The sequence below is a fragment of the Medicago sativa genome, chromosome 1 (assembly GCF_051527215.1).
Source record: "Medicago sativa cultivar Bolivia chromosome 1, Bolivia_mono, whole genome shotgun sequence".
NCBI classification, from domain to species: domain Eukaryota; kingdom Viridiplantae; phylum Streptophyta; class Magnoliopsida; order Fabales; family Fabaceae; genus Medicago; species Medicago sativa.
Window position 1 is genome coordinate 59,811,592 of NC_140749.1, and position 15,478 is coordinate 59,827,069.

The 15,478-nt window shown below is 34.2% G+C and overlaps 1 protein-coding gene across 2 annotated transcripts; it reads right to left on the bottom strand.

Annotated features, from left to right (window-relative positions):
* Nucleotides 1–7,885: 7,885 nt before the first annotated feature.
* On the bottom strand, nucleotides 7,886–11,461 carry LOC146955926 (carbonic anhydrase Nec1-like). 2 transcript variants are annotated; one of them, XM_085724813.1, is made up of 7 exons: nucleotides 11,313–11,461; nucleotides 10,953–11,173; nucleotides 9,791–9,897; nucleotides 9,027–9,138; nucleotides 8,769–8,933; nucleotides 8,369–8,422; nucleotides 7,886–8,270 (listed from the first exon to the last, which is right to left on the bottom strand). In XM_085724813.1, exons 1-7 carry the CDS (start codon nucleotides 11,407–11,409, stop codon nucleotides 8,169–8,171), a joined length of 858 nt encoding a protein of 285 aa, XP_085580939.1. In that variant the 5' UTR covers nucleotides 11,410–11,461; the 3' UTR covers nucleotides 7,886–8,168. The 2 variants fall into 2 exon arrangements, with proteins under 2 accessions (XP_085580939.1, XP_085580944.1); XM_085724818.1 differs by lacking the exon at nucleotides 8,769–8,933.
* Nucleotides 11,462–15,478: the final 4,017 nt, after the last annotated feature.

A 15,478-nucleotide genomic window follows, 5' to 3' on the forward strand; every position in this document is an offset into this window, starting at 1 on the left:
TCAACCCTTTTGTCTATGTCTCCAGCCGAACGGCCAGTTCGATCCCAAGAACAGTTTGTGTCTGTCTATCTGTTTGTATTTTCAATCAAGTGTCAAGTTCGATCCAAAGAACAGCTTGTATCTGCCTATATGTCTATGTTTCCGGTCAAGTGGCAAGTTCGATCCAAAGAACAGCTTGTACCCATCTCTTGTTTGTATCTCTCGGTCAAGTGGCAAGTTCGATCCAAAGAACAGCTTGTACCTGTCTATTTGTTGCCCGTTCTTTCTACCTTGATGTCTATAAATCCCTTGGTGGTGTGACACAGCCCGTAGATTCCGGTTCGATTGTCTTGCATTCATAAATGAAATGTTGCATGGCATTCGTGTTTGTTTGAAAATCTGAAAGTTTATTTTGTTGCCCGTTCTTTCTACCTTGATGTCTATAAATCCCTTGGTGGTGTGACACAGCCCGTAGATTCCGGTTCGATTGTCTTGCATTCATAAATGAAATGTTGCATGGCATTCATGTTTTTGAAAATCTGAAAGCGTATTTTTATGTCCAAAAGCAGTGCAAATGTTAATATTTAAGTATCTTCGTCCCGTCAATTCTAAGACTTCGTCTCTTGACTCTCCGGACAAAGAAACTTAAATAGGGGCAGCTGTTATACCCTAATTTTGGACCTAAAAATACTTGTTCAATTCTTCTTTTCTTGCATTATAAGTCATTTGATATGTCTCTGATCAATTGCATCTTTCTCTGCATTTTATTTCAATGTTATCTGCAAAATTCACGTAGAAGGGTATTTTAGTCATTTCCTGCATTTAACTCATTTTAATCCTTGAAAATTGTTTGAGTCTTTTAAATTGGTTTGTATAAGCCCTTGTTTCAATCTCATGTCAAAATTCATTTCAGAAAACATCAGTCGAGTCATTTTTTAGTCAGTTTAGCCCCTAGGGGCATTTTAGTCATTTCATGTGATAAAATTTCTTTCAGTCTTTTAAAAAAAATTTGTTTGAGTCTTTTCATTTGATTAGAATAAGTCTCTGTTTCATTCCATGTCAAAATCCATTTTAAAATTGCATTTGAAGTCATTTTGAGTCAGTTTTGCCCCTAGGGGCATTTTAGCCTTTTCACATAATATTTCTGATTCGTTTTAATCTGCTTTGTTGTTTTTAATCGTCCCATTTTACGTTAATTTTCAATTTACTTTTTCAATTCAATTTTTGTTTTAATTTTCATTTTAGTCCGCGCACTTTTGTTATTTACATTTTAATCCTTTTTAGTTTGTTAGAGTCCAAGTGCCACGTGTCCAAATGCTATTGGTCCTTAAGAGTTTGTTACAAGTCTAGTGCCACATGTCTCTATCCTATTGGTCCAAGGTCAATGACTTAGCCTATATAAGTCAAACCATGGTCAATTATTCATTCAACCAATCATTTTCACAAAATTCCAAAAAATCACAAAAATTCATAACTTATTTTCTCTCAATTTTCCCTCTCTTCTAACAACCTTCCACCACCATAAACCACAACTTCCACCACCATAACTAACCTCCATAACCAATTTCCACCACCACAAACCACCACCATCTTCGTCAACTTCCACAACCATTGTAACAGCTCTCAATTCACAACCGAATTCGATACAAAACTCGTCCAAATCCATTCCTCGACGGCACCGCAAGCTTCATCACAAACAAACGTTTTCAGATCAAACGGAACAGCAAGAACGAATTTCAACAACAACAGCAGGAAGAAGCTTCAACGTCGCAACAACAAATCAAAGCACTCACGTTCAAACATGGAGGGATGAATCCTCACAACAAACTCCAAATCGAACCTCACCATGGATTGAAGCGAAGCTGCAGCAAAGGGGAAGAAAGCTCGGAATTGCAAGAACATCAGATTGAAGCTACGAATCCGAGAGAGGAAAATTAAACCGGTCCGGCATCGTAATCCATTCAGATCCGTGAGCAAGAACAAAGAGAGCTGGAGCAGATTCGAAGGGAAAGGGTCGAATGTGAGGGATATAACGAAACCTGCGTGAGAAGAAACAAAGCTTCGACGTCGCCGCAATCACTCCCGTTGATCCTTTCTTGATTCATCTCACCGAGAATTGAACAAAGATGAATCGGCGAAGCTTAGAGAGATGAGGAAGAACGGCGCAGCTAGGTCGAATTCATCACCAACTGTCTTCGAGACCTGAACATGATCACAGATCAATTCGTAATGCGAAGAGGTATTTCCAGTCTGCCATGGATCTTGCGTTTGATATCTTGCATGAGGCAGAGAATATACTTAGGAGAGGATTGAAGATTTGTGACGAAAAAGAGATTTGTGAGCATGACGATGGGTGTAGAGGTTACATCATAATTTAGGGAATGTGTTTATGGAATTGGGAAGAAGGAAATTTGCGATACTGGTGAATTAAAAGAGAGTGGATCAGTAGAGAGAAAGAGGAGGAAGAAGATGCTGCGTGGGCCTGGGCTGTGTGCTTGCCCATTGCTACTTCTTTGCTACCTGCACCCTCCTTCTTGCCAAATAGGTCTCCGTTTGCCGCAAATCGCTTGGTAAAATTTCTAAAATTCTTCTAATTGTTTTTCTTGATAGCTTTGTTAAATCTTGATGTGTTTTACGTGTTAGAATCGCTTAGGAAAATATATGTGTAAAGCGTAGTTGATATTGTTACTTTTTTTTCAATTCTTGATAAATGTTTTTTTTTTTTTTTTTTTTTTTTTTGTTAAAATGCAGGTAAAATTTCCATATGTTTTGGTCCCTTTTGATTGTCCCTTGGCCATTTTTAGATTGAATCTCGTTCTTAAAAATGTAAAAAATGTGTATGCTATCTTTTGTTAGTTTCAATTTTATTTGCAAGTTGTTAACAATGGTTCTTTTTTACTTGCACTTTGTTCGATTTTTTTTCTTGCCTATGTAAAATGCTCCAAAAAAATAGACACCACGCCTTGTAAATTTGTCCTACCTTTTACTTGTGATTTGGTTAATTTTTCTACACTTGAAAATGATCCTAAATGTGTGTTATGATGGAGTTTTTCTACCCTATTGTTTTGGTACTCTTTCGGGCCTTAAAAATGCTTCAAACATGTGCTTAATTGCAATATTCTTGTTCCATGACTTGACTGAAATTCTTACTTCCAAGATGTGTGAAATGCCATATGTGAATTTGCCTCTTGTATTTTCAATGTTTCTATGCTCTTTACCATTTCTTTTATGCAACATTTCCATCATTTCATGCATTTTGTTCACTAACCCTTTTGTTTCCATCTTGTGGCTATAGCTTTATTTTCTTGCAATTTAATTTCGTGCAAAAAAATTAGAATGTAATACTTAGGATTTCTTGTATTTTACTTTCATGCAATTTTAATTCCTTGGCAAAGAGGCCATAGAATGTATCTAGGCCAATGATGTAATAAGGACAATGGACTCTAATGATGTACACCGACACAAGCACCGACACATGCACACACACCACTATATAGCTAGAATATGCATGTTTAGATGTATGTTTAGGATTGTATGTTTAGATGAATGCCTAGGACTTATACTTAGAAAAAACCCAATTTTCCAAACAAATGTGAACAACTTCACTCAAACCTTTTCCAAATAAACCTTGGGATCCAATATCCCATTGTATTTTCTTTTCCATTTTCTTAATCAAATTTCAATGAAAAATAATCATACTTGACTTCTTTTGCAAATGACTAATTCAACCCCACTTTTTACAATCTCATGCCCTTGAGGCCTCTTTCTATTCTTCAAACTCCAATTTTCAAACTTAAAATCAACCAACAAAAACAAAAACATTTTTGGGAGAGAACTACGGTGGATTTGATCCCTTAAACGGGTACGTAGGCAAGGAACAAAACTCCTTCAATTCAAATAAAATAAAAATTCAAACACATTCTTCTCCCTCCAATTCTTCACTTAGAACATTCTTAGGATAAATAAACACTTTCAAAATAGCATTTAAAAATAGAGCGCGCGCGTAGAAATTAAAGACGGTTCCTATAGGTTACTATAGTCGTTATGGGTGCCTAACACCTTCCCGTAGCGAAAACAACTCCCGGACCTCGATTCTCAAGGGTTTTGCTTACTTTTTCCCTTCCCAAGAAAAAATAAGATATCACCGGTTTAAAAGGTTCAAACGTAATCAATGTTTGACACCCGAAAACCAAGATAAAACAAAGAGTTTTAATCATTTGCAATTATATTTAATGGGAACCAACTGTTCTTTGTCTTCTTTTATTTAGCTCTTATTTAGCTCGCCTACGCTTTGTACTCCTCTTCCTTTTCCTCTCCACTCTTCTAATTGAATACCTCGCCTATTAACTTATCATTCTCCCATTAAATCCGAACTAACTCGCTCACTCCATTATTTTCTGTCTTTTCTTCAACAAAAAGTCTCTTCCTAAACCTTTTAGTAGAAATACCGAATTTAATACAACTAAGCTTCCTTTATCATATAGCAGAAGTAGAACCGTGCCTCCAAAATTAGTAACAGTGGGAACATGGTTAATTTGAAACTAATTGAATAAGTGCTATCTTGGCCTTAAATCACCGATGAAGATAGAGAAAGAGAGGAAGTACCTTGGCAAAGGTAGTGCTCAACGAAATTTAATGGAACAATAGTACCTAATACGAGATGGCTTCAAGGGAGCTGTTTTTGTAGAACTCGCCATGTTATCGCACCGCTGGAGCTAATTCACCAACCAATTTTATTGCAATTTATAAACTGATGTTGATGTGGATGAGTGCTACTTCACCAAGCCAACCGTTCATCCAACCTGCCGCTTTCGTTGACGTCCTCGCCCGACCTTGTTATGTTGAATTCCTTTTACAAAGATGTTACACACATACTTGAACAAGTCATGTTAGCCACTTTCAAATCAATTGTCAAACTTTTTAACATCACAAATACGATTTATATACAAAAATTTATGATGATAACAGGCTATGCGTATTGGCGATTACATCATCGTTAATCTTAAATATAAAGTTACTTTCGAACTTCTAAAATAAAGGCGTCTCCATCATCCTATTTAATGAGAACTAATTACTCCTTGTCTTCTCTTATTAATTCGTCCAAATTTTCTACTCCCCTTCCGACATTTTTCATTCTACTGCTAATCTTCTTATTTGATTATCTTGTGCTCTTAAACCTTTTCTCTCTTTTATTAGATTGGAAACTAAGTTTTCCCGCTACTTCCTTACTAGCTCGCCTATTTCGTTCTTTTATTTTATACTCCTTTTCTTCTTCCTATTAATCTGGATCTATCTCGCCCTTCCCTTTATTTTTGGTCCACTATTTCTATGTCTTTATTTCCTCCTATGAAGTTGGAACTAAGTTTTCTACTCAATTTTATTCTCCTACGTGGTTCTTATGTTGTTAATCTATTATACAGTAAGTTCAGTTCGCAAAGTAAATGGTACATGAAAGGGGTTCCCAGGAAAGAGAGGTGGGTCGCTTGGACCACTTAAATACCAAGCTTTCCTTGCCAGAATCCCTCTCATGTCATCTTTTAACAATACTACCCTTCACTTGTGCTATTGGGCACCTAGAGTAGTTAAATAATTTTCCTAATGATATAATTTGTTTTATAATAAATACAGCTACAACTTTACTACTCCTCTTCCTTATCTTAAAAGATTGAGACTAATTCTTCCGCTTAGTTATGTTGTTTTCTACTCGTCCCCTTCGCCGATCAAAAACGACTAGCTCGCCCATTCAATTTCCATATAATCTATTCTTTTCCTTCACCTATTCATTCGAAACTAACTCGCTCACTGAACAATTTGATGGGTTGATAAGAATATACTACTTCTTAATATAATTATTATTCTGATTTAGTTAATCCGCGTTTAATAACAACTAACAAATAATTCCTTCGTCATGTGTTGATTGCGACATTTGGGAGTATTGTAGTGCCGCAGGAAGACTTGTCTTATGCTTCAATTGTGATAATAATATTCAACGATATGAGTATGAGGTATTGAATCAAAGAAGGTGACTATTAGCTAAATCACGAAAATATTACCTACGAAAATTAATCGTGAAAATCTGGACTGTGAATTATTATTCTGAAGACTCACAAGGTTAGGCATATAATTCGCAGCATATGAATTGGCGAAGTAGACAATTTACCAAAGTACAACTTCATAGTAGACAAAAGGAAAAATAAAACCTGTTCTCAGTTGTGTAGGTGGTCTTATGTGTACACCAGCGCTAATAATTCAATTCATTGTGATGGCGTGTATAAGGATCAATATAAAGTTGCTACCGTGTGTTTCATGAAATTCATTTACGCTACTTTAGCTTTCCAATTCCACATGTATCTTTAAGATAATTGTTATAGCATATGGTGCATAAATATAACTTGATTGACTCTTTCGGTTATAACATCTTGGGCTGGATATGTCAAAGGCTAGTACCACATATCATGAGCTTGTATACAGTAAAAGAATAAAATATAGAAACACGTTTCTCTGAAAGCTCTTCAGTCTCGTTTTAAGAAAATATCGTTACTTTTTTAAACAAATAAAATATAGGAACCGACTTTCTAATCGATCAATTTACGTAACAAACAAAAAGGAAGAAATACGAGATCAGGTAATTAATATGAAACCAAATTAAATCCAAATTGACACAAAACCGACTGCAAATATAGCGATTAAGTTTATCGTTTTATTAAATTGAGATCATGGTCAACCAAAACAAGGCCGACCAAGATTTTTCGTATTTAAAATAACTTGATGGAAGTATATCGTACAAATGAACAACGAGATTTTACACCATAAAAAGGAGCAATAAGCTTTGAATGAATAATAGAAAGATTAAACCTGATCGACAGGATAAATTAAAAAAGAGGCGTGGTGAAGCCGCGACGGCAGAGGAACCCACTTTGTGATCAGCAAAGGCGAAGGATGTGCGATTTAGAGTTTTTGCGGCTGGATCATAGTAGGAGGCTCTGATTTAGGATCGATAGGTTTAGGGTTTCCAAATCACGATTCGCGATTCAGAAACGTGGTCGAGGGCTAGTTTTACCTCTTCCCACAGACGGCGCCAACTGTACTTGCAGAAAAGTACGGTAAGGAATACTAGGATTCTAGGGTTTAGACTGATGATTCAGTCCTTGAGAATGCTCTCAAGAGTAGTATTTATAGTCTGCTATGGGCTTGGGTTTCGGTTGCTTGGTTCCCAAGCAACAGGGGTATTTGTGTATTTTAGGTGGTTTCTAGAGGTTTCTAGAAGCTTAGAAGGGCGGTGCCTCAAGGCGAGAGCGCCAAGGTCTCAAGAGCCCTTATTGAGGGCGCCTGAGCCATTCTGGAGGTCTTAGAGCCTTTTTGGAGGGCTTCTAAGCCTTTAGGAATATTATGACGGTTCAGTTGTAATAGCTGCATGTATTAGGTGTCGTTCAAAAAGTTTGTTGGTTATGAATTTACTCATGTATACCGTGTATTTATGTGTGATGTTGCTTGTGGACAATTTGGTCATGAGAGTAGCGGGTTATTGAGATAATAGGTAGTTTTTTTTTATGTGTTGTATGTGTGAGTGGCATGAGTTAGTGGGGATATATAAGTTATTTATTTATTTATTCTATTTTTTAATTTAAATTTCTATTTTTTTAATTTAATGATTAATTAATAGAATTAGAGTTTTGAAGGGAAATATAATTATAAATGATTTTGAATCATCATATTGTAGGAGATTAGTTTATTCCGTTAGAACTAACGACAAATGGTGTATTGAGTGAAGGTATACCGTTGAATTTCACACATTTTTATATTTCTTTTCAAATGAAAGATTGATTTAATTGTGTGAGTTCATTTCATGTATGAATGTGTACTCCCGTAAAAGCTGAGAATTCATTTGATGTATGACTCAAATATGTCTTGCCAATTTAATATATGCGTCTATTTTTTTAACAATGATTTGATGTCTATCATAAAATACAAGTACAAACTTAAAAGGAATCATTCTTAAATTTTCTAGCAAGGAAGTCAACTAAGTTATTAAAAGGAACCAAATATTTTTCTAGATTTTTAGAGTATTACGAGCACAAACTATTATGTTGTATATAAATTCTAACAACACTCAGAAAGTTCAAAACATAAACTGATAAACATCATCATCATCATTATGACTTGATGTGCAGCAGGAGTAAGCTCAGAATTTAGTTCATTGTTGTGCTACTTTGTTTGAATGGGTAGTATTTGTGTAGGTGTATGTCTCTATTGTTATGTGGCTGCCTTGGCCTTGCATTCATCTCTGCATGCTGCAAAGTTAACCACAGTTAAAACAGTAAATTTGTGCTTTTATCTAATGAAAGTTGGAATTTTACATTGAATAACTGCACATTAATGAGTTACTTACATCATGCACTGCCTGCCTCAAAAGATCCACTTGTGCTTTTGAAACTGTCCTTATCTGAATAGGGTTGTTTGAAATTCCAAATCAATGAATGACACAACAATAATTAAGAGAAACAATATCACATGCAGCAATTCAAAGAAGAAAAATGAATAAATAAGGCTGAGCACGAATCAAGTGGAGTTGAACTTGATTCGGCTTGACTCAATAGAATTTGTCCGGCTCAATACACAACTCGAGTCATCCCGTGAATTAATCAAGTCAAACTGTATATAACTCAAGTTGAGTTGATTAAGTTAACAAATGTAATTTTCAGCTCATTTGGTTAATAAACCACGTCCAACGAATTAATTATCGAGTATCAAACTATGATCGAGTTGATTCGATTGATTGCAACTTTTACCTTCTTGTCAAGGTTCCACATGACACCTTCAGTGCAAGGAGGAGTTGTGAGTGAGCCAACATATCTATAATATATCTTGCCTTTTGTTTGGATTTGTGAGGGATCTTTATCTCCTATTACTCTTTCTTCTTCTTCATCAACCATGTGTTTTATGTCTTCTTCCAACTTAATTCACAGATTCATTCATTGTAAGACTTATTTTGTTGCTATTAGAGTAATGATGGAAATTAAATTACAATGACTTTATGAAGTGATCACCTGAGAGAGAAAAGAATTGGGACGACCAATTTTATAGAAAGCACCAACCACAGCAATCTTGTTTCCCTTAGGATTTGGACATACATGCACCATGTGCATCTCTAAGTCATATCTAATCATTAGAAGATGAAAATTCTCGTTAAGCTATTGAATTTCTACATAAAAATCACAACCAAATCGATATGGACTCCTTTTGGTAAAAGAAGTACGTATTCAGTGAATTTGTTAGTTTCTTGCACGTTTCCATTTTCAAGGTAAGGTACAATCGGACACTAAATATATTTAGCTCTTTAAATTAAGATTTGAATCTTGAATCGTCACGTTGTGAGAAATAGTGTATTGAGTGAATTGACACCATTGAATATCTTATTTTTATATTTCTTTTCAAGAGAAAGATTACGTGAAAGATTAATTTAATGGTGTATTTTCATTTCACTTATGATTCAAATATGTCTTACCGATTTAATATATGCACCTATTTTTTTAACAATGAAAGTACAAATTGCCTAATATAATTTATTAAAAGGAACCATTCTTAAATTTTCTAGCAAGGAAGTCAACTAAGGTTGGTACTTGGTACTGTTACTTACAAGTCAACTCAAGTCATCTATATTATATTATTTCACATTTTTTAATTATTCAAATAACTTTTTTTTGACAAATTATTCAAATAACTTAACTAAGTTATTTTTTATCTCATAAAAGCGGAGTCTAATCCACCTTAATTTGTTTTTTATTTAAAAAAAAAATCTATCAATACATACTTCCTGCCATTGATGGAATGTTCAGAAGGAGAGTGCCAGTGACATTGGTGCAAAAAGAATTTGGTTCCATTGATACGTATTGAGCCAGCATCACCCCTCCAAAATACCTACGACATTCACATATAAATGATCTAATGGCAATAAACATAATTTTAATTTCTATAACACAACTACACAGACAATATTTATTGCATTATAGTCGGACAAGCAACATACGCCAAAAGTCAAACGTTTGTTGGATGATGACACAACTAGTAGGAAAATGAGTGCTTCCTCAGCAAATTGAAAAACATACAAATCCATTTCTGATTAATTAAAAAAAATTCTTTACCAACAAAGGTTGAGTTTAATAGAAAACTAAACTTCCACGATACGGCGAATCAAGATACAAATATCGATCGGTTATATTTTAGTGTCTGACAGGATTTCAAATAAGATTAATTTTTATTTGAATGAACATATGCGAAATCAAAAAGTATTTTCAAATAAAAAAAAATATCTTTTTGATACTTATGTTGGTATGATTTTTTCAATATCTATAATTTGCAATTATGCAGCAGAGCAAAGCTTGGGATGGAGTAAACTTCCAAAGTCAATTTATGTACTACAAATTATTTATGTGCATGAGTTTTGTGCGGAATCAGTCTACAAAATTGTTATAAATAATATTATAAAAAAAGTGATATAAATAAGAAAGCAATTCCTTCAAAAAAAAAAAGAAGCAATTATTAGCTTTTAATAAGAAATTAATAAATATGTCTATAGGGTAATATATAAATATACTAGTACTACTATATGGTATACGTAGTAACGTAGGAATAGTTATAAGCATGTCCAATAAATGCAGCCGGGTTTAAATTTATATTATATCTTTTTTATCTTAAATATAAACAAAATCTTAAATGTATTTTGTCTCCGAATCAAATACATTTGACTTTTTGTTTATATTTAATATTAAAGAGAAAATATTTTTGTTGTCTTAAAGCTCTAAGAAATATAGACTCTAGTAATACAAATCGAAAGGTAATTCCAACAAAAAATCATAAAATATAATTATATCCGATTCTAGGGATCAATCATACAATCATCCATGGGAGCATGATTCTACCAAAAAACCTCTTTTAACAACAACAAAAAAGTCATGGAAATATGATATGCTCACCGCAATATCATGGCCTCTATTGATGATAGTTGCATTGGAAGATTTATATTTGGTCTTGATAACTTGACGATAGTTTGGAATAATTTTGACTCTCTCATTAGACAAATCTATGGGAGATTGCATGTCTCCATGTTTACAAGCTGCCCATTCTTCTTTTATCTCCCCCCAATGATGTGGCCCCTTTTCACTTCCTTCAATATAATCGAACTCTCTCTCGTCCTCTACAAAATGCACAATTTCATTTCTTTAATTTGCTCATATATAAAAAGTAAATAAAAAGACTATAGTTTATTCTAGATAAAAAAGGGCATCAATATATCAATCAAAGAATTAACAAAATGTAGTTAAAACAGTATTTACCAACTTCTTGAGCTCTTATTGATGTTGTGTATAACAAGATCATCAAAAGCATGAGTGAAGCTCGAAGGGTGTATGTATTCTCTCTTTCAAGCTTCATGACTAATTTTTTATGTTTCCTTTATGGGACTTGGTTAGTGATATTTAGATGTGAGGATTTGGCTTGAAGCTTTGTGCATATATATACGCAATGCCAAGGGCGTTGAATTGCTATGGTTTAATTGCATCAATAATTAATTGAATGAAAGGCTTTGGTCGTAATTATTATTTTATTATTAATTAAAGTATTAATCAGGTGAAAGACAAATGGAAGTAGAAATGGTACTAAATGAACGATCCATATCAATTCCTTCGATAAGAAAATGTAAACAAGTACGGGACCAATTGCTAAAGCTTTTATTTTTTTAGAAGTACCAATCGCTAAGGTTGGTGACCAATATTGGAAAAATAAATAAATGGGTCTATACCATTTTTTGTCGGAGAAAAAAAATGTGTAATACTAATACATAATAGAGTAATTCAAAAAAAATGTGTCATTGAAATGATCCATAAAAGTCTTCGGCATCTCGTCCGGTCGCTACCTAAGACCTACTAGGCAAGTCAATTTTTTTTGGGTGATTCGACTTGTAGTAAAGCGAAACACAAACATCTCAGCCAATTGTGCATGAAAAGACTATGCATTTGAGTGCATATGTCGCCCGTTCGATCTTCATTTTGACATTAAAGGAGTTCAATTGTTGTTGTGGGCATGTCTTGCCGTTGTATTCCCTAAAAAAAGGAAGTTGTGTAGCATCCTTCTATTGTCCCTCTTTCTTCTCGAGGGTTCTTGAGAGGATTTTTTTGCTACATGCTCCTGAACTTGAGGAACTCTTGTAACAATGGTAATTGTTGTTTCTAGGAAGTGACTTGGATTGCCTCCTCTTGTTGTATTCGTCTATCCTGGCTTTGGTCATTTTCATTTGTTTATGCATCCCGTTAATATATGAATTGGCAGGACTATACGTCCTATGTCTTCTTGATGGTGTGCGATTGCAATAGTCAGGTGCTTTTATGCGACATATGTGACTACGACTATGGACATGCATTTATGGTAAGGCATCACATTGGCGTGATTGTGATCGTTATTTTCTCGATGGAAAATCATGGGGATTCCTGCTCATTCTAGTGGTTTCGTTGTTGACCCTGCTATTGTAGGGAGGCCTATGGTGATGTTTGACATTTTGGGAACTCTTCGATGGGATTTAGCTCCTGGTTCGATCCAAATTATTACCTACTCCCTCTGGTCTCAATTATAAGCAAAAGTTTATTTTTTAAAGACCAAATACATTAGTTATATAAGGAATCTAAAAAGTAAATTTTTGCTTATAATTGGGACCGTAGGGAGTAGGTAATAATTTATTTGAGGCCCCATGGTGGACTTCAATGTTCTAGTATAAATAAGGGGGTTTCCCTCCTGAGCAGGGTGTGTGCTTCCTTCGTTGGTGACTAGATACTCCTTGACTGCTAATATGCTCATTCTCCTGGTTCTTCTCCAAAGCACGGGAAGGTGCCTGCAAAAGACACTAAAATGCTCAAGTCAGATGACGTATTAGCAGGTAGCAGACATACTTGGTTAGTTGAGCTCTTCAACCCTTCAAGGTCACGTTGTTGGTTGCAATTTTTTCTCTTTAGATTTAGTTCAAGTGAGTCCCTTGTAAGTAGGAATGACTCGTGTATATTTGAGAATTTGTTGTGTAACGTAACCCGAGGTAGATGGACGTTTATATTTGGTTCAGATGAGATCCCAGTATGTAGGATCGACATGATAGCTATCCCGATGTAGGTCTTGCTTTAAGGAGGTGGAGTGCGTTGGTGCTATGTCAGTATACGAGGTGGAACTAGGTGGTTCCTAGTGTCACGTTGAGGATGTAAGCATGTTTGTACATCTCTCTGAGGTGTGGTCTCTAGCGACGTGATCTAGGAGATTGTGTCATGTATAGTGCCATGTGTCTCATCGAGGTAGTGATCCTCGATAGTCTTTGTATTGGCTTGTCTATTGGGTCTTCTTGTGTTATTCTCGATGGACCTTGCTTGATGGACTCACTAATGAATAATTGGGTTGGATAATATTAATAACTCTCATATGTTCGAATATTCAATATCATATCCATCTATATCATATTGTGATCATCAAAAGAGACCATGAAAGGTTGAAGGGCTCAATTGGTTCAAATTCATATCAAAGAGAAAAGAAAGAAAGAGAAAGAAAAAAAAAACTAATCTATCAATCAATTACTATCACTAACCATTTCAAAAACAAAAAATAAAAATAACTCTTAAAGAGACCATGAATATAACTTTCATTAGCAAAACATTTCTCATATGAATTTATTATTTATATTTTTCTCTTTCATTTTAGAAAAACATTTCTCATATATATCTTAAACTATCCCCATTATCAGATTTATCCAAAATGGTCCCATAAATAGATAAGCACTTTACTTCGTACGTAGTTGATTGGATTCACAGATGGAGCCTAAACTCAATGACGACCCAAAGGAAGGAAAAGAAATCCAAGTCAACTACAGTATTTGCATCAGCAAGAATATGTTGTTTGATTCCTGCATCTTTTTTATTATTGATTAATGTTTCGTAGTCAGAGACTATAATCACACAAAAAACTACATTCTTTTCATTAAAAAACTAAAAACTAAAAAAAATGTGAATAAAACTACTGTACAATTTTCTTTGGGGCACATCGTATGGTTTAAATATATAATAAAGGCTTTATCAATTTATCATAGCACTTTCTTTTTTTTATGGTGGCCAAGGTTCGAACCTCGGACCTTACATATTTTATGGTGGCCATATCTTCTCAAAAAGTTGCGATTATGACCCCTTTTTTGGGACACGTGACGTCTTCTTAGCAATTTTGGGACGAAAGGGGTCAAAATTGTAATTTTTTTTAATAGGGGGCTAAAATCGCAACATTTTAAAACTTAGAGGTTGAAAAGTGCAGTTTAGCCTTTTTTATCCACTCTGTTGTAATTTCGAAACTCAATAAGACATCAATAAACTTAGATGTATAGAGTCAGTGGCGGAGCCAGGACCCTGGTTCAGGGAATGCAAACTTCTAAACTTAAATTGTACATAATAATTATATCTGACTACACACACGTGTATAGGGCAAACTTACATATTCATATTAACTTCAAGGTAACGACCCTTTTATGTTCAAGATATATCCACGTTATAAAAGTCTATTATGTCTAACATATATATGTTCATTTTTATGTTCAGAAATGTCAATGATATGATAAAATTCTTTCATTAAAGACCATAAATGAAACAAAAAATTTCGTAAAACGAAAACATTTCATTTTATTTTTTTAAAACTAAAATCAAAATTCGTAATATTTTTGAAAAAAATATTTAACTCTATAATTGTATAGGATTTAAAAAAAAAGTTAATTAAGTAAATGACAACCGAATGGTGTAGTGGCTTTAGTCGATTGATTAAGGATTACGATTCACGAATAAGTTCAAAACGTGCATTGAGTTTAGGTCCCTGCGTTTTATTTATTTATTTATATTTTGTTGAAAAAAGTTTAGAATGAAAACCAATCACCAATATTGAATAGTAGTTACACAACAAATTATAAATATTAAATACAAATCAAAAGTCATTAGGTAAAAGCAAGAAGGTATGACTGCTGGTTTGATGTGAGAGATGTTTAGGAGGTGCAAGATTGCAAATTCAGAGTGTGCCAAAATATAAACATACCATATTATTGTATGTGAATTTAGAAAACCAGGGAATGAGGTGCATCCCCTCGCACAAACGTGGCTCCACCGCTGTATGGAGCAAGTATCAATCATAACTAATAAAACAACAGATGTAGAACAAATGTAACAACTAAGTGTAAAGCAAAATTATAATTGAACCAAATAACAATAAGCTAAAAAGAGTAGACAACAGAGAACAACACACCAAAATTTGTTCACTTAGCAAGCTAAATGACCTATATTTGGTGGAGAGAGAGATTTTCACTTCCCAATCAAAGAGTTCATTACAAAGAGTTACAAAAAATTTGTTTCAATAAGCTCTCCAAGAGCAATCCTAATTTCAACTCTAGGTGTTTTCTAATTGTTTCCTAACTCTAAAATTTAACCCCAAAAGGACCTAACTA

What these genes read in the sequence shown, in the direction of transcription:
- LOC146955926 (XM_085724813.1), bottom strand. Translation starts at nt 11,409, where the DNA reads ATGAAGCTTGAAAGAGAGAATACATACACCCTTCGAGCTTCACTCATG. An exon ending in ATAGAGGCCATGATATTGCG is followed by an intron (nt 9,898 to 10,952) that starts GTGAGCATATCA and finishes TGAATGTCGTAG; the next exon opens with GTATTTTGGAGGGGTGATGC. An exon ending in CCAATTCTTTTCTCTCTCAG is followed by an intron (nt 8,934 to 9,026) that starts GTGATCACTTCA and finishes CTGTGAATTAAG; the next exon opens with TTGGAAGAAGACATAAAACA.